Below are 22,427 nucleotides of genomic sequence, written 5' to 3' on the forward strand. Positions count from 1 at the left end.
GTCCTCAGACTAATAATGACATACGCGACAGAAACACAATCTGATACAGAAAGGACAAAAAGAATGCTAGAAACAGCAGAGATGAAAACACTTCGAAAAATCGATGGTAAGACACTATGTGATAGAGCCAGAAATGCAGATATACGTATACGACAGAGATGCAAGGTGGACAACATTAATAACTGGGTGAAAAACAGAAGAGTAGAATGGTGGAATGACCACAAAAGCCGAATGACAATAAACAGAGTAGTAAGGACGGCGAGAGACGGTTCCCCAATAGGAAGGCGATCAGTGGGAAGACCACGAAAACGATGGAATGACAACTTACTGGAGTCACATTGAAAAACAGACAGAGTTATGTCTACACAAAAAGATGAAGAAGAAGAATAAATGAATATAATGAATAAAATGATGCTAGGTAATAGTAATTTTAACAAATATTTTTAGTGATTTTATTTTAGCTCCAGGTTGTTGTTGGAGTTGGAGTTTACCAGAGTGCGTCCAGGGAGAGTGTAGACAAGCCCGGAAACCAGAGCAAAATATGGCCGCCCTCAGTGATCACTGGTTGCCCTAGTCGCACACAAAAATATAAATTTTACATAACTGTCAGTTGTAAAAAGAAGATTGAGGTTATATAGAATCATTGCAAAAAATGAAAAAATGCAAAATTATATTTTGATTAAATTAATGTTATGTTCTTTTATTAGAACTGCTTGTTTTGAGAAAGTCTGAAGTGCCTATAGATAGTGCAATATTGATTCGGAGAAAAAAGACGTTAATTCATAACAGAAACTAAATGAATCTGAACCAAATCATTGTAAACAAAATTCTGGTCTCATTATGGATGGGCTGCAGTGGAGCTTGCAATAATTGGTTTCACACTGATTGTGTAAAAATATCATTTGCTTCTTAAAAAGCTAAAACGGTATTGTGATAATTCTATAGAAAAGGTGAGAGTATGAGTTGAAGTCATTTAGGTTGGGATGTGTGGAAGATACTGGGAATAAGATAAGAAGCTGGTCAAAATAGTAAAGCAGAATACATAGCGTGGAAGGAGTTAGTATGGTTATTGTTAATGAAAAGTATAAGCATTTATCAGTTATTCTGCAGGTGGATTCTCCCAGGCATAAACTGTTGCTAGAAAAGGGGTAAGATCAGATGAGGATGTTGGAGCTAAACTGGTCTGTTACTTACAAGATTAGTTTTTGTGATAATTTGCAAAATGTGTTTAGGTGCCTCTTTTAATACTAGTGACATAACCAGTGTTTAAACATGGATTAAAAAATAGTGTGTGTACTTTTATGTATTTAAGTTATACTTACAGTAGACACCCTCTTAACCGACCTCCCTTTAACCGACCGACCCTACACCTTTTTGGATGATACTATTTTTAGATTAGAGGTCATACAAGTTTCATAATTTGTCTTGTGAGTGATATTGTTAATTACGTATGTATATACACATCGACATTTGTTTCACTTTATATTTTGACTTAATTTGTTTGAAAATGAATCGTGACCCATGGGAAAAGTTATAGCGGACGGACTATATGTACATACTACTTTTTTTGTTTATAGATCATAAAATATATATATATATTTTTAATAGAGTTACATATGTAATGTCTTTCTGAGGGTGGTTTTAAAGATTTTCGGTTTAACCAACTTTTTGATTATCCGACCTATGGGCAGCTCCCGTCATGGTCGGTTAAGAGAGCGTCTACTGTATATATGATTTCAACTATTTCAAGGAAATAAATAGATTCAAAACAAACAGTTTATTTGTAATTTATTTAAATATTAAATTAAATTTTAATACTTACTACTTTCCAAAAAATTTCATTAAAAGAATAGCACAAATTAAAAAATTATAAAACATATATTTACTAAAAACACCAATATATTTTGTTCACACTTTATTTCCACCGATACGTAACTTGAAAGATTTAGCAACTAACTTTATACTGTCTGTGTGCACAATAGTGCATACTGTTAGTTTTATAAAAAACTCACAACATTTTTCCCAATCGCACCTAATAACTTCAAAAATAGAAACAAGCTAGAAACATAAAGCATAAATGAACTTATAGGTGTTTAATTCAAAATGACAAAAAACATATAAACGTTTTTTTGGACAGAAAAGTAATAGACCACTTGTGCGTTTAGATTTGTCAATTTTAATCAAAAGCTAAGTAATGACTGCTAGGTCTGTATGAATTTTTAAGTCTGTATTACTCATTATTCATCACGAATAGCTGGTAATGTATCCACTGGAAATGTATCGGAAATTTCAACACCTCTTCTTGGTTAATGTGGAAGAGACAGATAAAATTAATGGAACATTGCTGGAATAAAGCTTATGTTAAGCGATAGTCCATATTCTCCACTTACTGCGGTCACTTTATTAAGTAAGCAGTATCTGTAGGTTTTCATGTGATTCGGCTAAAAGAACTGTATCATCAGCGTATCTCAGGTTATTTATGATCATGCCATTAATTCTAATGCCTATGTTTATTTCATCCATTGTCTTACTTAATATGTCTTCCGAGTACCTATATATTAAATAATATTGGTGAAAGTATACACCCTTGTCGAACACCTTTTTTTTCATTTCTATTTCTTCTGATGTTATATCTTCTATTCTCACTACCGCTTTTTGGCCATAGTATAAGTATATAGCGAGCCTATAAGGGTCCGTTTTTCCTTTAGAAGTATGGAAACCTAAAAACTGTTAATTGTAATAAAATGAATTATTCTATACCTATACAATATTGTGACAATCAATTGATATCGGCCCTGGACAGATGACGAAGTACAGGCATATTTGTGCTCTTCACAATTTGTTAATTCTTGAGTGGTGAATCAATATCTATGAAAGATTTTTTAATTTTTGCATACTGGTAAACAAAAGTATGTTACATCTCCTACTGTAAGTAAAACTGTAAACAATTTAAAATGATTGATTTAACATGTAGTGTTACCACTTTAAATTCTTAACCTGTCCAAATCAACCGGAAACAAAAAGCTGACAAGTTTCTTTGCTAGTGACATGTGAGCGACTTTACTAATTTGATTTTTAGGCATTAATATTTATTTTGAATTGACTTTATTTATTTTTAAATAAGAACACATATTAATTTAAATACACAGACTTACTTCATATTATTTATTTACCACACTAACTTACAAGAACAATAAACACTTAATAGTATTTAATTTATTAGGAAATACTACACATTATCAAATCTAATTTATATTGTACTTTACAAAATGTATCTAATCAAAAATACCTCCAAATCGTACGCTCTAATACAGTATCTCGTCGTGGCTTTATTAGACTTCTCACTCATTCAAAATCGTTACTATTTACAGTTTTTCTAGAACAAAAAGAATGATAGCGTCATTTACCTGTTAAAAGAGTCTCCCTTTGATTCTAGAATGAAAATAATATTTACATAAAATAAAGTAACGTTTACATGTATCCAGAAACTGGTGCCAGTCTCACTGGAATGCCAGTGGCATGAAAAATAGACCACCTTTCTATTCAAGACAGCGCTGGCAGACAGCTCTGGACTGGCGCAAAAAAGTGTTTACACTTGAACAAAACCCTATACAAGATGACTCTGCCACATCCTTGGTAGAGGAATAAATTAGAATAATCACAAGAAACTTCCTTGATGGACAACGGATCATCCAAGTAACGAATCAAGACTGCTAAATACCCCTCCTGGATTTGAAAGGTGACTGAAGAAACCATGGCCAACAGACTTAATAAATTAACTATTTATGTGAACTAATATAAAATATATTATACAGGAGAGTTGCCACATGGCAGCTTCTCCCTCATGTGTTCAACATTCACACCATTTACTTATAGCTTCATGATCAGATGGTAAATTAAATTGTGTATTAAATAAAAAAAAAATGTCAAAATATTTTTTATACCTAAAGGTGGAGCAGAATCTATTTCCTGAATTTCAGTTATACAATTTTGATCGCTTATGGAAGATGTTTGTTGTCCTTTATATACTTTCTTATTTTGTACACCAATCCTTTTTCTCGGCGATTCCAAATTCAATTCTTGTTCTGCATTACTTCCAATCATTGCAAGAAGTATTTGTATTGTACGATGACCTGATACTAAAGATATAGGAAAAGTCAAACAATGAGGAATGCACATAACTTTCCCCTTGTTGCCATATTCTAAATTTGAAAAAATATATAGAGAATAGTCAGATTTTTTTGATATGCCATTCCTATTACAGCAAGCATTTCATTGGCTAGAATTAGTGATGAGTATAATATATGATGTCATGGTAACTGACGTCTGTCATAATATTGGAGGTTACATTTATAATGTCAAATTATTGTTTTCAATTTATATTTTATTTATTTAGTTTATATTTTAACAACAGTTTATTTTTTAAATAACTTTACTTTCCCTTCCGTATCCTTGATTGGTCGTTTAGGTTCATAATGGTTTTCTTGTATGGTAGGTTTAGTTAGGCATTAATTTTAAGAAATGTTGCTGGCTAAATGGGCACAGCTTCCAAAGGCCACAGAAGAAGAAGAAAAAATAAACAAACAAAAATCTTACATAACCTTCTATCTAAGCCTTTTATACTACAGGAAAACATGACTGACACTGGGTGCGTTCGGATGACCACAGCGGCTGGACAGCTGAGCCAGCAGTAGCTGTCAGACGTCACCGTTGGAAGTCAGCCGCTGAGAGATTTACTAAGCTTTCCCTGTCACAGCTGGATACAACCACTCAGCCGATTTCTGCTGACAGTCAGCCACTATGGTTGTCCAAACGCACCCACTTATACGCTCTGAGCTTCGCTGGTGTCGCTCCTAGCGGATTACTAATTCAACTTTCACCAGTAATTTTTAAATTTATGATTTAATTGTTATCGCTTAATATTTACAATGCAAAAAAGTAATTAAATTGTAATCGATTTTTTAAAAATTTTGCTAACTGTTTTAACGTTCTCTTAATGAAATATTAATTTCTTACTTCAGATACATTCACAATTATCGTGTAGATGGCGCTTAGATGATTTATATCTAATTATAATTAGATAGGTATTACAAAATATTAAAAAAACTTAATTCAGTATTTAAACCGTAAGTATACTTAAGATAAAAATATATACCACAGCTTTGACCAACTAATATTTTTTCTAATTAATGTTTTTAATTTCAATTTTAAATTATTCACTTTGACATTTATGTCAAATTTCCAGTAAAGGTTTACAGACTTGTCACTACTGGCTCTCGCGATTTTTTAATTATCCCCTCTACCTACGAGCTCAGCGTATATTACAGATACAGTTGGAAAAATGAAAGAATAGGGCTTTTCATTCACAGTCATTTGTTTCGAGCTTCTGTCATGTGTCACATAATATTAATATATCTACGTCATACGTTATTGGTATATACCCATGATACAAACCAAAGACGTATGACGTAGATATATTAATATTATGTGACACATGACAGAAGCTCGAAACAAATGACAATCGATGAAAAGCCCTATACCCATGAACGATCACATCAATCACTTAATTTATGTTTGTTGTCTTTTTCTATAAATAATAAATGTTTGTTATAGAAAAAGATAGGAAACACAAAATAAGTGATCGATGTGATCGTTCATGGGTATTCTTTATTTTTCCCACTGTAGTTATCTTTGTTTCACACTCTTAAAGACAAAGAGAAACAGTGTCACCTGTAGTTGCTGTGGTAAATACATACTGTCGAAAAAATGAAAGAATACCCATGAACGATCACATCAATCACATATTATTCAGATTATTAATAATCTATCTCTCTCATTTATTATTTATGAAAAAAAAAACAGCAAATACAAAATATGTGATTGATGTGATCGTTCATGGGTATTCTTTCATTTTTCTGACTGTATATGTTTTTATTTGGCAACAGCGCTTGTTTCCAAACTTAACGGTAGTGAAAAACTAATAAATGAGGAAAAATTTGTTGAATTTGCTTGCCGTCAAGTTTGTACGAGTACCAGTGGGTTATATTTCATTAAATATAATATGAAGTGCATGCCTAATTGTTTAACTTTTAGTTTATCATACTTTAACAATGAATTGGGTGGCTCTCTGATCCAATATAAGTACTGTTATTATTTCCACTAAAAATGGTTACAGGAACAATTTTTGAAATTTTTTGATTTGATTGATATGACTCATTTTTAAAATTCTGATCAGTCTGACGTAGAGGACATTTTGTTTGAATAATAGGTTTGTTCTAGCAAACAGTCGAACTAGTCAGCAAACAGTTGGTCAGTGAGAGAACATAATACAGTTACGAGTGCTATCCCCTCTACTCGCGCTGGTCCACTATTCGCTAATGGTTTCAGACCGTTTGAAACTCGTGCTAGAACAAACCGATTGTCTGTAAGAAACAAATCACAATAACTGAATAAAACAGATTTTCCCACCTACCTCTATCCAAAGTATACATTTCCTGGCCTTATTGTAGGGAGCATAGTCATATTTTTTTCTCCCTAGGGAAACAAAGTACTTTTAATCCCTAGGGAGTAAAAGTAAAAGTGATGTTGACGTCATACTATGTCATAGCATAGATGAAATAACTTATTGACACCCTATACTATTACTCTATTTTCTATTAGGTAAGTATCCATACATTTTAAATTTTATTTATAGATGTTGCAAAATGGTAAAAACAGTAAATTGTTATTTTGATTTAAAAATTTTTCATTAATAATTTGATAGTTATACTGTACCTACTTGTTAGTTTTAGTTCTCTAATAAATTTTGTTAATTCTATTGTTGATTGAATACACAAATTCCTGTATTCAATTATGATTCATGTATTCAATCAACAGTTATATAAATATTTTAAAAATGAAAAAATGACTTATTTGAGGGAGGTGGAAAAATGTATAACATGGGAGAAGTGCCTTTTCCTCCCTTGAATGATTACTGTAGTAAACTAGTAAACTTTATTCTTGGGAGGAAAAGGTGCACTTCGCTCTCTTGTTATACAAATATCTATAGGTGTTAAATTGGTGAATAAACAAAAAACCAATATAAATAATTAAATACTTTCGCTTTCTTCTCTAAATATTGTTGTACAGCATTGCATTTTAATTTTCTGCTGCCATCTTGTCTAACTTTTTTCCACATGTCAGAAGTAGTGTTCCTAAACATTCAAAAATTGAATACAATATTTTTTAATGATATAAATATTATAAAGAGAATGCATCAAATGCAAATACTCAATTAATTTTACTTGAAGAACTTACTTCACAAACAACAGCATATTTGTTTGGATCTTGTTTTAACCCTATATTTTTAATCCACACTTTCCGTCGTTCAGATTCTTTTGGGAAAGAATTCATTTTCACATTATTTTTCCCCAATCGACTTCGCAACCTTTTACCTTACAGGAAGGCATTTTTCAACCTGAATAATAGTAATAGTAATTTAATATTTCTCGATCTATCTAGTTAAGTGAGGTTAAACCACAGTAAACGAAAAATAAACAACAGGGCCCGGATTACGTACACTCGATACGCATCGTATCCGCCATGTTTTCCCATAGCGCCTTACGGGAAAACATGGCGGATACGATGCGTATCGAGTGTACGTAATCCCTATGCTGATCATCTGTTTACCCCTTCCATATTAATCCGGAAATCTGAGCAAAAGATGGCGGAGCCAATCAGCTTTTAGCGTATACGATGGCAACACTCTTCCAAGACGCACACTGGAGTTTACTAACGACATTTTAAATTTAATAATATAATATTGAATAATAAAATATTATGAACAATATAAAGGTAGATACACTCCGGCCAAGAAAATCGAGCTTAGTAACAAATAAAAAACAAAATGTTGCAAATCCTATAATTGCAAAAAACGCTCAGGGAGTTTGTCAGTTATCCAAAGTTAGTGTCAGTGTAAGTGTCAGTTTTTTTAACAGTAACAGTGATCCAAAAAATTTTTTACGGCACAAAAATAGCAACTGTAACAATTTGTTTAAAACATTTTTAGAATTTTTAAGTGCTTATTTTCCGAGCTCTGTTAATATGATGTATTTCTGCACACGTTTAAAGCAAAAAACTTTTAATAATTAGATACAATTATTCTATTATAGAGTGAACTCTCCCTTGGATGGACAGTAGTTGATCCGCATAAACTGTCCGTTTAAGGCAGGTGTCCGTTTAAGGGAAAAATAAATATGATATAATTAATTATTTTTAATGAGAAATAAGCCACAATTTTACTAAAAAAAATTATTTCATTAACGTTTCGACGACCAAGTCGGGTGTCATCAAAATAAATATTACTAGAGTAACAATGTATTACTAGAGTAATATTTTGTATTTTGTTAATTTAAAATTTTTAATAACTTTAATAACTAAAATTATTTCAGTTACTTTAATTATATGTACATATAGGTTGATGGCTCAGATCATGCACAAAATTTATTGTGAAATTTAATCCGAAAATAATTTATGAAATTTTAACCAAAACGCTAAGGCCTACAAATTAATACAATGACGTCTATTGAACCCAAATATCTTCATTCGACAATTAAGTTAAGATTCATATTTCAGTCAAAACACAAAAATTTATCGAGGTATTTATTATCAGAGTAATAATGGGGTCAGCAATTCTTTCATGGATCGACATACACATTAAAATTTTGCTTGCGTTGCTAATTCATACCTAATATCACTTGTGTAAAGATCTGTTAGCCCGATCAAGGAATACAAAACTTATCGAAAACCTCCAAAAAATAAATTAAGGATGAAAATTTGGGAATAGGTAGTTGAAATTGTCTATTATTATTATATAAGAAAATGTTTACAATTCTACATCTCCTCCATTTTACAAAAATGGAGGGGAATACACCCTTCTTGGGGTTGAAAATATACATTCAAAATAAGTCCGGAATTGGATAAAATAACTAATTTTAAGCAACTTTTGTTCTATAGAGTTTTTTCACTAAGTCAATACTTTTCGAGTTATTTGCAAGTGAATATGTTCATTTTTATGCTTATGAACGGTTTTTCGCAAGTAACTCAAAAAGTAAGTATTTTATCGAAAAATGTATTCTTAGCAAAAATATAGCTTATAAAAAAGTGAAACAAATGGTGTACATATGAAGTCTGTTGAACCAGTAGAAGCAGAGTTGTAGCTAATGAGGTGTAGGTCCTTCTTCGTCAAATTTCATCAAATCTTCTTTTTTCATTAAATTCCATCTTCGTCAAATCCAATGTTTCGACGTGAAATAACCAAAAAACGGAGCACTTTTCAGGGAAAATTAATTACAACTTTTTTAAAGTGTTTAAAAAAAGGTTTATTTTTGTTTTTTAAAAGAACCTTTAACGTTAAAAGTAAGTGAGTTACGCTCAAAATATTGTTACGCAAATAAAAGGGCTCAACCCTTTTTATTTTTTGGTATAAAAATCTCGAAAATCACCCCCTAATTAGCATCTCAAATAAATTTAATCGTTACCGCTTCACACTTTACTTTTCTTATGTATTCTTTATATGATCTGTAAGTTTCATCGGTTCAAAGTGCTTCTTTTTGAAATGGCTTTAGTTAAAATGGCTTGAACAAGTCACTAATCACGAGTGTATGCAAATTTTGAACAGTCTTAGCATAACCAATTTTTGTCTACCAGGAAAACAAAAAATCCAAAATAATCAGAACTCAAAACGTACATTTTATTACTGTTTGAGGTTCTTGGTATTACTAATAATTTTTCAGTTATTTTGAAAAAAAAAGGAATTTTTTTCAAAATCAGAAAATTTTTTTTATTTTAAAACCAATTTTTTTCAAAATTGAACAGTTTGAACCAATAAAACTTATAGATCATTATAAAGAATACATAAACAAAATACCTTGTGAAGCAGTAACGATTCATTTTATTTGGGACGCTAATTAGGGGGTGATTTTCGCGATTGTTTTTACCAAAATATAAAAGGGAGCAAAAATATTTTGAGCGTAACTCACTTACTTTTAATGTTAGAAGTTAAAAAAAACAAAAATAAACCTGTTTTTAAACACTTTAAAAAAATTTTTAAAAAGTTTTCCCCGGAAAGTTCTCCGTTTTTTGGTTATTTCACTTTAAAATATTCGATTTGGAATTGGACGAATAAGGACTTACTTTTCATTAGTTACAACTCCGCTTCTACTGGGTATACAGATTTCATGCGTACTCCATTCTTTTCACTATTTATAAGCTAGATTTTTACTAAGAATATCTTCTTCGATAAAATACTTACTTTTTGAGTTATTTGCGAAAAACCGTCTAAAACATGTTTTTTGTTGTTAAAAATGAATATATTCACTCGCAAATAACTCTATATTTTTCACCTCCGAGAAGGGGTATTCCCCTCAATTTTTGTAAAATGGAGGGTGCGTAGAGTAGTTACCTTTTTCTTATATAATAATAGACAATTTCAACTACCTATTCACAAATTTTCATCCTTCCTTTATTTTTTTGGGTCAGATTGTTCTTTGATCGGGCTATGTATCAATTTGAAACGATAAAAAATGACCTACAGTATCATACGCAGAGCATGCGAAACATGGGTGCTGAAAAGTCAGAAACAGACCTTTTAGAAAGATTGCAGAGAAAAATGCTAAGAGCAATATAATATGGAGGTGCGAAAATAGATCAGTGGAGAAGGAGAACCAATAAAGAACTGGAAGAACTGTATAAAGAGCCAACGATAACGATGACGATCAAAGCACAGAGAATAACATTTGGGGCAAATCGAAAGAATGAGAAGTAAAAGAATGCCAAAATGGTACTCTTACGTAGACCATAACAAAAGAGAAGGAAAGGCAGGCCAAGAGAAAGATGGGAGGACAGTGTGTACGAAGACCTGAAGAAAAGTAACATTGCGAGATGGAAACAACTAGCATTGAACTGAAGGAGAGGGAAGTAGGTGGTGAAAGATTGTATAAATGGACTTAATTGTAATTAAATAAAATTTATAAGACTAAAATAAAATGTAATCAGAAATGTAAACGTTTTATTCTTAGGCCAACAAGGAATATTGAGCTTAATAAATAATAAAAAATGTAGTTTTATATCGTAAAATATTTGGAAAAAGTTCTTCATTTTATATTTACTATCCACATTTGCGGATACGTGCTGTCGTGCACGGATGGGTGCTGTCGCCACAATTATTCAATGTGTACTCCCAACTAATATTTCAGGAGGCACTATGGGAAAGAATTGAAGGTGTAAGGATTGGAGGTAGCATCATTAATAACATAAGATTTTTAGACGATACCGCAATCATGGCAGAGAATATAGACAATTTACAAATTCTCCTATATATCATTAACAGAGAAAGCAAAAAGATGGGAATAACAATGAATATAAATAAAACCACATTAATGGTGATCTCAAAAAACCCTGTTGACAACATACATCTGACATTGGAGGTAAACCGATAGAAAGAATCGAGAGGTATAAATACCTAGGAGCAATTATAAACTCACAATTAGATCAAGATGAGGAAATAAAGGTGAGAATAGAAATAGCTCAAAAAGGATTTATAAAATTCAAGTTAATGTTTACAAATAAGAAATTGAGTATGGACATTAGATTGAGGTTCGTCGAATGTTATGTTTGGTCGCAACTATTATATGGGGTAGAAGCTTGGACTCTAAAAGCACAATCCGTAAAAAAATTGGAGGCATTCGAGATGTGGCTGTATAGGCGTATTCTGAAAATTCCTTGGACTGCAAAAGTCTCAAACGAAGAAGTGTTAAGAAGAATTGGACATGTCAGGAAGTTTATGAACACAATTAAAATAAGAAAAACATCGTATCTGGGCCACATACTTCGTAACTATAAATACTCTCTGCTACACGTCATCATGCAAGGAAGAGTAGCGGGGAAAAAGGTTTGGGAAGAAAGAAAAAATCTTGGCTGAGGAATATCAGAGATTGGACTAACCTCAGTGTTGAACAGATATTTCACTTTGCAAAAGACAGAGAAGCGTTTAAAAAGGTGATCGCCAACCTTGGTTAGAAGACGGCATAAGAAGAAGAAGAAGATCCGCATTTACACATCATTTTTACTGTCAACGTCCGGTGTTGAGTGTCAGTTGTCAGTTGAAGGGTACAGGTTCATATATCGCCGAATTATTTTTGTTTGAAAAACCGTCCATATAGAGGAGGTGCCCGGCAAAGGGAGGTGTCTGTTAAGAGAGAGTTTACTGTATTTCATATTATTACTAGAATTTATTACTTTATTAGAGCTATTTATCACTTTTAATTCATTGTTTCAATTTTTTTGTGTGTTTTTATACTTTTACTTACTTCCGAAGTAACAATCACTAAAATTGACTTTTCAGCCTAGGTCCAAAATACCTATACGCGATTTTCGGCAATTTCGTGAAATGAAAATATTTACCTAAATTTATTTTTTAATAAGGTTATTAAAAAATAATTTATATTATTTAATGGACACTTTGAATTTTGTACATGCATAATATACTAATTATAAAGATAATATATTTAATTTAACGCTAACTATGAAAGTAAAGCAGATCTGCTATTACTCATATTTAAATAACAGCTGCACAAAATACTACGACCGCAAATCTATAACAATGAAATGTCTGGCGTCTGGGAACGTTTATACAGCGTTGCCAAATAACGGAAGTCACAACGAGCGGTGTGGTATACGGAAGTCCCTACGCGTTGTGTATATCACGTGTATTCTCGTACGGGAGCGACACTAGCGCTGATGATATACCGTCGTACTAAAATCTGATCTTATGAGTATATTAGATACGATGTGACTTCTAGTGAAATTTTTGATATAAGCCTTCTAATACCATCTAGTAGCCAAATTCGTAAAAATTTAGGCAAAACGTTGTGACTTCCGAAATCGGAAGTCATAACGGTATATATGAAGTGACAACGTATTACGAGTATCTACTTCGGAAGTTACATGGATACATGTATCAATATATATATATATATATATATATATATGAAAGGAAACGGCAATTGCATTTTATTTCACCTCGACCACCACCGATATTCTACACGACGTGTTTCGAGCTCATGTCAAGCTCTCGTCAGGAACATCTAGGTGGATGGTCGAGGTGTAAGAAAATGCTTTTGGCCTTTCTGGTAATAATAAAATAACCAGACTTCAGTACACTTGGTACGACATCTATATTAATTAAACGAAAAGATTTCTCTGGTATACAGAAGAAATCTTTTCCGTAGCGGACGTGAAAATGTAAATTTCAAAGTCTTCATAAAAGACGATGAACGACAAAAGACACCTCTTTGTGTCACAGATTTGTCTACAAAGCCACGTTATTCGCTACACATTCGTCAATAACGGAGAAGAACCGTGATATGAAAGGAAACGGCAATTGCATTTTATTTCACCTCGACCACCACCGATATTCTACACGACGTGTTTCGAGCTCATGTCAAGCTCTCGTCAGGAACATCTAGGTGGATGGTCGAGGTGTAAGAAAATGCTTTTGGCCTTTCTGGTAATAATAAAATAACCAGACTTCAGTACACTTGGTACGACATCTATATTAATTAAACGAAAAGATTTCTCTGGTATACAGAAGAAATCTTTTCCGTAGCGGACGTGAAAATGTAAATTTCAAAGTCTTCATAAAAGACGATGAACGACAAAAGACACCTCTTTGTGTCACAGATTTGTCTACAAAGCCACGTTATTCGCTACACATTCGTCAATAACGGAGAAGAACCGTGATATGAAAGGAAACGGCAATTGCATTTTATTTCACCTCGACCACCACCGATATTCTACACGACGTGTTTCGAGCTCATGTCAAGCTCTCGTCAGGAACATCTAGGTGGATGGTCGAGGTGTAAGAAAATGCTTTTGGCCTTTCTGGTAATAATAAAATAACCAGACTTCAGTACACTTGGTACGACATCTATATTAATTAAACGAAAAGATTTCTCTGGTATACAGAAGAAATCTTTTCCGTAGCGGACGTGAAAATGTAAATTTCAAAGTCTTCATAAAAGACGATGAACGACAAAAGACACCTCTTTGTGTCACAGATTTGTCTACAAAGCCACGTTATTCGCTACACATTCGTCAATAACGGAGAAGAACCGTGATATGAAAGGAAACGGCAATTGCATTTTATTTCACCTCGACCACCACCGATATTCTACACGACGTGTTTCGAGCTCATGTCAAGCTCTCGTCAGGAACATCTAGGTGGATGGTCGAGGTGTAAGAAAATGCTTTTGGCCTTTCTGGTAATAATAAAATAACCAGACTTCAGTACACTTGGTACGACATCTATATTAATTAAACGAAAAGATTTCTCTGGTATACAGAAGAAATCTTTTCCGTAGCGGACGTGAAAATGTAAATTTCAAAGTCTTCATAAATTTCTTCTGTATACCAGAGAAATCTTTTCGTTTAATTAATATAGATGTCGTACCAAGTGTACTGAAGTCTGGTTATTTTATTATTACCAGAAAGGCCAAAAGCATTTTCTTACACCTCGACCATCCACCTAGATGTTCCTGACGAGAGCTTGACATGAGCTCGAAACACGTCGTGTAGAATATCGGTGGTGGTCGAGGTGAAATAAAATGCAATTGCCGTTTCCTTTCATATCACGGTTCTTCTCCGTTATTGACGAATGTGTAGCGAATAACGTGGCTTTGTAGACAAATCTGTGACACAAAGAGGTGTCTTTTGTCGTTCATCGTCTTTTATGAAGACTTTGAAATTTACATTTTCACGTCCGCTACGGAAAAGATTTCTTCTGTATACCAGAGAAATCTTTTCGTTTAATTAATATAGATGTCGTACCAAGTGTACTGAAGTCTGGTTATTTTATTATTACCAGAAAGGCCAAAAGCATTTTCTTACACCTCGACCATCCACCTAGATGTTCCTGACGAGAGCTTGACATGAGCTCGAAACACGTCGTGTAGAATATCGGTGGTGGTCGAGGTGAAATAAAATGCAATTGCCGTTTCCTTTCATATCACGGTTCTTCTCCGTTATTGACGAATGTGTAGCGAATAACGTGGCTTTGTAGACAAATCTGTGACACAAAGAGGTGTCTTTTGTCGTTCATCGTCTTTTATGAAGACTTTGAAATTTACATTTTCACGTCCGCTACGGAAAAGATTTCTTCTGTATACCAGAGAAATCTTTTCGTTTAATTAATATAGATGTCGTACCAAGTGTACTGAAGTCTGGTTATTTTATTATTACCAGAAAGGCCAAAAGCATTTTCTTACACCTCGACCATCCACCTAGATGTTCCTGACGAGAGCTTGACATGAGCTCGAAACACGTCGTGTAGAATATCGGTGGTGGTCGAGGTGAAATAAAATGCAATTGCCGTTTCCTTTCATATCACGGTTCTTCTCCGTTATTGACGAATGTGTAGCGAATAACGTGGCTTTGTAGACAAATCTGTGACACAAAGAGGTGTCTTTTGTCGTTCATCGTCTTTTATGAAGACTTTGAAATTTACATTTTCACGTCCGCTACGGAAAAGATTTCTTCTGTATACCAGAGAAATCTTTTCGTTTAATTAATATATATATATATATATATATATATATATATATATATATATATATATATATATACATATATATATATATATATATATATATATATATATATATATTGATACATGTATCCATGTGACTTCCAAAGTAGATTCTCGTAATACGTTGTTACTTCATATATACCGTTATGACTTCCGATTTCGGAAGTCACAACGTTTTGCCTATATTTTTACGAATTTGGCTACTAGATGGTATCAGAAGGCTTATATTAAAAATTTCGCTGGAAGTCATATCGTATCTAACATACTCATAAGATCAGATTTTAGTTCGACGGTATATCACCAGCGCTAGTGTCGCTCCCGTGCTACTATACAGGTTATGTACACAACGCGTAGCGTCTTCCGTATACCACACCGCTCGGTGTGACTTCCGTTTTTTGGCAACCCTGTGTAACGGTTTCCAGACATTTATCTGTTGTAGATTCGCGGTCCTAATCGTACTTAGTGTTTTGTGTGCCTTTTGTTTTTAAACATGAATAATAGCAGATCTGCTTTACTTTTAAAGTTAGCCTTAAATGAAGGTACAATAAGTGTATATATATCTCTATAATTATATATTTTCTGTACTTATTTTAATCTATAATATTTACTTACCTATTTACTTATATAAATTCATTTTTCTCGTGTTTTTGTTTACTTCCTTTTTTACAATGAACTTCTAATTTAATCTACACTCACCGGCACGAAAAACGGGCACCCCAAAAAAATGGGTAATTTTTGATGTCTCGTATCTCCCAAACCTTTGGTCCGATTTAAGTAATTTTTTTAATATGTTTTAGCCTTATTATTTAACAATATAGCTATGATAACATTGTTGATAGACAAGTAAATTTTCATTGTATACCGGGTGTACCAATCAAACTGGGTTTTTTTCTCAATTTTCACAACACCCTGTGGAATATTCTAGCCTTTATAAAATATTTAAATTAAAGCCTAACTATAGCTCCAGGTTTTATTAACATTCTGTTTTTTTATTCATTCGCTTACGTTGGATAATAAAAAAGTTAAGGACTTTAACAACTAGCCATGTTCTTTATCGATACAGGTGTTTCTAAATATAAGTGCGACAAACTTTAAGGGTAATTTCTGCATGAAAAAATAATGATCGTTTGGCAAAATAATTTTATATTTGCAAGCATTTGCGGACATAGCTTTATCAAGTAAACGATCATTATTTTTTCATGCAGAATTACCCCTTAAAATTTGTCGCACTTATTTAGAAACACCATGTATTGATAAAGAACATGTTTAGTTGTTAAAGTCCCTAACTTTTTTATTATCCAACATAAGCGAATGAATAACAAACAGAACATTAAGAAAACCTGGGGCTATAGTTGGGTTTTAATTTCAATATTGTATAAAGGCTAGAATATTCCACAGAGTGTTGTGAAAATTGAAAAAAAAAACAGTTTGATTGGTACGCCCAGTATACAATGATAATTTACCTGTCTAGAAACAATATTATTACAGCGATATAGTTAAAGAATAAGGCTATAACATATTAAAGAAATACTTAAATCGGAGAATAGGTTTAGGAGATACGAGCCATCAAAAATGACCCATTTTTTGGGGTGCCCGTTTTTCGTGCCGGTGAATGTATCTATTAAATAATCTAAATTATTTTTAAAAATCTTATTAAAAGCTTAAATACAAGAAATGTAGGTAAATGTTCTCATTTAACGAAATTTCCGAAAATTGTGTATTTTTTTGACCCAAGTAGGCTGAAAAATCGATTTTATAGTTATTGTTATTTCGAAAGTAATAAAACGTGTAAAAATTACAAAAAAATTGAATGTACAATTACAATTGAATGGAATTAAATACACGATAAAATGAATCAAGAGCGATAAAAAGTTTAAAGTAATAAATTCTAGTAATATAATATAAAATACAGTAAACTCTCTCTTAAGGGGGTAGGCGCAAAATCTCTGTCCAATGCTATTTAAATACATTTATTTTTTTTCGAATCCTGAGAAAACTAATAAATATTTTTTAAAACATACACCCAGAATGAAAGATAACATTATTACGGGGGACCGAAAGTCCCTTAGAATAAAAAAAAGTTTCTTTTGAATGAAATATTCGAAATTAAAAATCACACTAACTTTTCTCTTGTTTTTTCATCCCATTATCTTTATTAAAATAAACATATATTAGGTATATAAGTTATTAAAATAAACATTATATAAGTTTTCAGTGACTTTCTGCCCTCGGTAATAATGTAAGCTTCCATTCTGCGTTTAAATTTTTCAAAAATACTTATTAGTTTTCTCAGAATTCGAAAAAAATTAATGCATTTAATTAGCACTGGACTAAGATTTTGCGCCTATCCCCAACGAGCACCTCCTCTATACGGACGGTATTTAAAACAAAATTCATTTGCCGATATATTGAGCCTGTACTCTTCCGGACAATCCCTTAAAATGATGTGTACCTAAATGAAAAAAAATACATAGGTATTTTTTCCAAATATTTTAGAATACAAAACTACAATATTTATATTTTATTATTTCAAATTAACACAGAGATGACAACGAGTGATATTTGATAACTCTTTACCTTATCCGCAGTAGGTAATAAAAATCTGGTTCTAGTGTGGGATCCGTCATTAAAATATTTTGTGTGTCGGTCATTAAAAGAAATGTGACACCATAACGCGTTGCTCTAATAATACTTTAACATTGATATTATGTTGTGACTAAAAATGTTAACGGAATGTCTGCTTGATTGAACATATCCAATAAACATTGTATTTTCTTTTAAAAATGTTTGGGATTGAAGGGAGACTTTGTATGATAAAACAATAATTATACAAACAAAACAGTCAAAACAAACATAATTATCAAGATTTTTGCTGTAAACTCGTGGAGAAATACATTAAATTAATAGAGATCGGGAAATATGCACTTAAAAAACCTTAAATTATGCAAAAAACAGTTGAATTGAAATATGCACCAAAATATTATGCTTTTATGCATTTATAAAAAACGCAATAATAATTATTATTGGTGTATTGAAAGTAGGTATTCCAGGTTGTATCTTAGTCGATAGGAAAAATATTCTGATTCGTTTTTTACGATCTTACGGAGATAGTATAGTTCATTAACGGTTTTTGTTCCAAATTTTAAAGAACGGATTGACGTGAAATTTAGCTTACACATAGGACCCATGTAAAAGAAAAGAAGTGAAAAGAAAACTTTGCCCTGGGGGTTGAGTTTCTCCTCTAATCGGAGGGGAAAAATATACGTTCAAAATAAGTTCGGAAATGGATAAACATACTAATTCTAAGCAACTTCTGTTATATAGAATTTTTCACTAAGTTAATACTTTTTGAGTTATTGGCTAGTCGATATGTCAATTTTTCAACAAAAAACACTTTTATACGGTTTTTTGCCAATAACTCAAAAAGTAAGTAGGTATGTTATCGGGAAAAACATTAAAATATAGCTTATAAAGTAACAAAATTGATGTACGTATAACTTTTTAGAATCAGTAGAAGCAAAGTTGTAGCTAATGTAAAACAGGAAAGAGGTTCATATTCGTCAAATTTAAAAATGAATAATTTCACGTGAAATAACCAAAAAATGATAGCAACTAAAAAATGATACACTGTCCTGAGAAAACTTATTACAACTTTTTAAAGTTTTAAAAAAATCTTTTTTATGTTTTCTAAAAAAGTTTCTAGCGTTAAAATTAAGAAAGATACTTTCAAAATAAAGTAGGTCCTATTTTTCTTAAAAAACTCCGAAAATCACCCCTTAATTCGGGCTAAGTAAAGGGCTAATTTTTGAAAAAATTGGGTTTTAAAGTAAAATTGTTTAAATTTTGAAAGAGATGCTTTTTTTTCAAAATGACATAAAATTTATTAGTGCTACCAAAAATTACAAAGTGTAAAAAATGTAGGTTTTGCTTTTCTAAATATTTAGGATTACGTTTTTTTCTTTGAGACAAATATTGGTTAAAATATGGCTGTTCAAAATTGGCATACTCAGTTGGTTAGTGACTAGTTCAATCCCTTTCAATTACATACCCTTCAAAAATAAGCACTTTGAACCAATGAAGCTTACAGATCATATTTATAAACAATACATACACGAGTAAATCAACTTGTGAAGTGGTGACGATAAATTTTATTTGCTAACTTCCTTAATTTAATGCTAAAAAGTTTTTAACCTTTTTTTAAACACTACAAAAAAGTTGTAATGAGTGTTCCCCAAAAAGTGCTTTAGTTTTTGACACTTCACGTTGGAATATTCAATTTGAAATTTGACGTGTATGAACCTATTTGTCATTAGTTACAACTCTTCTTTTACTGGGTCTAGGGATCTCATACATAAGTACACCATTTTTTTATGGGCTGTATTTTTCTTAAGAATGTTTTTTTCGATAAAATACTTACTTTTTGAGTTAATTGCAAAAAAACCGTTAAAATGTGTTTTTTTTTTGTTGAAAAAAGAACAAAAAAGAACAATAGTTCCTTAGAATTAGTCAGTTAATCCATTTCCGGACTTATTTTAAACGTATATTTTTTCATCCCTAGACGAGGTGAAAGTCACCCCCATGGCAAAAGAAAACATCGGCACAATATCAATTTTCTTCTTTCATATGTTACCTATGTGTATGCCAAATTTCATGTCAATCTTAAGTGGTTTTTTTAAAATTTATGGGTTTTGCAATATTTTACCGTCAGCGAACGGACTAATAGAAGAGGATCCGATATAAGGCCGATCTGCATCGATCTATTTAATGGATAACAATAATTATTGGATATGTAATTTAGTATGTTAACAATTATAAAAAACAAGGGGTGCATAATCTAATTTTCTTCTGACTATAATCAATTAATAATTAATAAATGACTGTTATCTACTCTATGGCATATTATTATAAATTTTTAGTTTGTGAAAACTGTCATTATAGATAGCAGTGCTTTAAAGTAAGCATGAAGTAACAATGTATTTTAAATGGGATTTACTTTTTCTCACTGTTTTTGACACACTTTCATATAATCAAATATTCTTTCTTAACTTTCGCGTTTCATGGTGATGACATCTTCTTTTTCTTCAAGTGCCATCTCCGCGAAGGAGGTCGGCAATCATCATAGCTATTCGGACCTTGGAGACGGCTGCTCTGAAAAGTTCGTTTGATGTACATCCGTACCATTCTCTCAGGTTGCGCAACCACGATATTCTGCGTCTCCCTATGCTTCTTTTTCCTTGAATCTTTCCCTGCATAATGAGTTGGAGCAAGTTGTATCTCTCTCCACGTGTAATATGTCCGAGATATTCCAATTTTCTGGTTTTAATTGTATTTAAGACTTCCATTTCTTTATTCACCTTTCTCAGAACCTCTTTGTTTGTGACGTGTTCTGTCCATGATATTTTTAGAATTCTTCTATATACCCACATCTCGAATGATTCCAGTTTTTTCATTGATGCCGCATTCAAGGTCCAAGCTTACATTCCGTAAAACAGAGTCGAGAAAACGTAGCACCTAGCCAACCTTATTCTTAGCTCTAACCTTAGATCTCTTGTGCAGAGCACAAGAGAGGTGATGACATAATGAGCAATAAATTACAAAAATAATTTGACAGTTTTGTGGTTTGAAAGAAATTAGAATTTTTATATGTCAAAGTTCTAAGAATTGTAGAATAGAAATGAATTCCAGTGACGAAGAGTTACAGTATTTTTATTTGTTTATCGTAGATAAAATATTGTATGAAATTGTGCGTGAAGTACTTTTTGCGAACTTACGCGATGTATAGCACTCGCTCCGTTTCATAAATAACTATTTTCATATATTAAAAAAAATGTTTCGACCCGGGTAGATATTATTCCAGATTTTCAGATTTGGGCACAGAGTTGGATTGTTGGGGCATATATGGAGAGCAGGTAGCGCAACAACTATAAACTCAATTTTACAATGGAGACCCGGAGTTAGAAGGAGACGCGGAGGAACTAGAATAAATGGTTACAGGAATTAAAGGAAGATTTATATAGGGCAGGAATTAGAGACTAGCAGAAAAACAAAAGAGGATAGAAAGAAATGGAGAAGCATAGTCAATAGTATCGAGTAAAAGATTGGGAAAAATCTGCTCGAAAAAGGTGGATCTAGATAGCTTTTTAGCGGCTAATCCCCACCTGGAGGGTTTAGCCATTTAATTTTTTATTACATATTATTATTGGTACATCAAAAATTAAAAGGACGGTGCCTGTAATAAAATCTAAAATATTAAAATTTTCTATAAGTTCAAATTTATTTATTAACATTTTTGATATAATTTTCATAAATAAATGACTTAAGGAGGGGGTATGGTTTGAAATATTTAAATTTTTTTATTATTTCAAATAAAAGTGCATACTTTCAAGAATACTCTCTGAAAATTTCAAAATAATCGGAGTAAAATTACCAGAGATACAGGGTGTTGAATATCCCTACCTTCGACTCGCTTTGCCGCGGCTTCGCGCCAGCACGCCGGAGCGTAGTGAGAAACGTTAAACAACTGTTCGCCTTCTATTTTGTAGATTACTCCCCAATTTAAAAAACATATTCCAATGTTCATCACTTTACGATTTGGCAGACAAATAAGAAGATGAAGATGCAATTGTCAAAACTTTAAACGCATTTTTCTCAAAACTGCTTTTTCAAATGCGGTGGACATTGTAACTGAAAAACTACTCGGCCGATCTACCTCATATTTTGCACAGATTTTCTTTAGACATTTCATGAGGTAACAACGTCGAGATATTTTTCGTTTTGTGCATATTTTTTGTTCAACAATATTAAA

At 32.2% G+C, this 22,427-nt stretch overlaps 1 protein-coding gene across 4 annotated transcripts; it reads right to left on the reverse strand.

Moving 5' to 3' along the window:
- Nucleotides 1-1,900: 1,900 nt before the first annotated feature.
- LOC126881665 (uncharacterized) lies at nucleotides 1,901-7,582 on the reverse strand. 4 transcript variants are annotated; one of them, XM_050646057.1, is made up of 2 exons: nucleotides 3,945-4,799; nucleotides 1,901-2,720 (listed from the first exon to the last, which is right to left on the reverse strand). In XM_050646057.1, exons 1-2 carry the CDS (start codon nucleotides 4,177-4,179, stop codon nucleotides 2,404-2,406), a joined length of 552 nt encoding a protein of 183 aa, XP_050502014.1. In that variant the 5' UTR covers nucleotides 4,180-4,799; the 3' UTR covers nucleotides 1,901-2,403. The 4 variants fall into 4 exon arrangements, 2 of the variants coding, with proteins under 2 accessions (XP_050502014.1, XP_050502017.1); XR_007696958.1 differs by lacking the exons at nucleotides 1,901-2,720; nucleotides 3,945-4,799 and adding exons at nucleotides 3,151-3,376; nucleotides 7,297-7,582; XM_050646060.1 differs by lacking the exon at nucleotides 1,901-2,720 and adding an exon at nucleotides 3,151-3,376.
- Between the last annotated feature and the right edge of the window lie 14,845 nt (nucleotides 7,583-22,427).

Source organism: Diabrotica virgifera, chromosome 1 (genome assembly GCF_917563875.1).
Source record: "Diabrotica virgifera virgifera chromosome 1, PGI_DIABVI_V3a".
Lineage (NCBI taxonomy): Eukaryota > Metazoa > Arthropoda > Insecta > Coleoptera > Chrysomelidae > Diabrotica > Diabrotica virgifera.

Coding starts and splice junctions, on each gene's coding strand:
- LOC126881665 (XM_050646057.1), bottom strand. CDS start 4,179: ATGTGCATTCCTCATTGTTTGACTTTTCCTATATCTTTAGTATCAGGT. Junction 2,721..3,944: donor AGATTCTGCTCCACCTTTAG/GTATAAAAAATA, acceptor AACAGTTTTTAG/GTTTCCATACTTCTAAAGGA.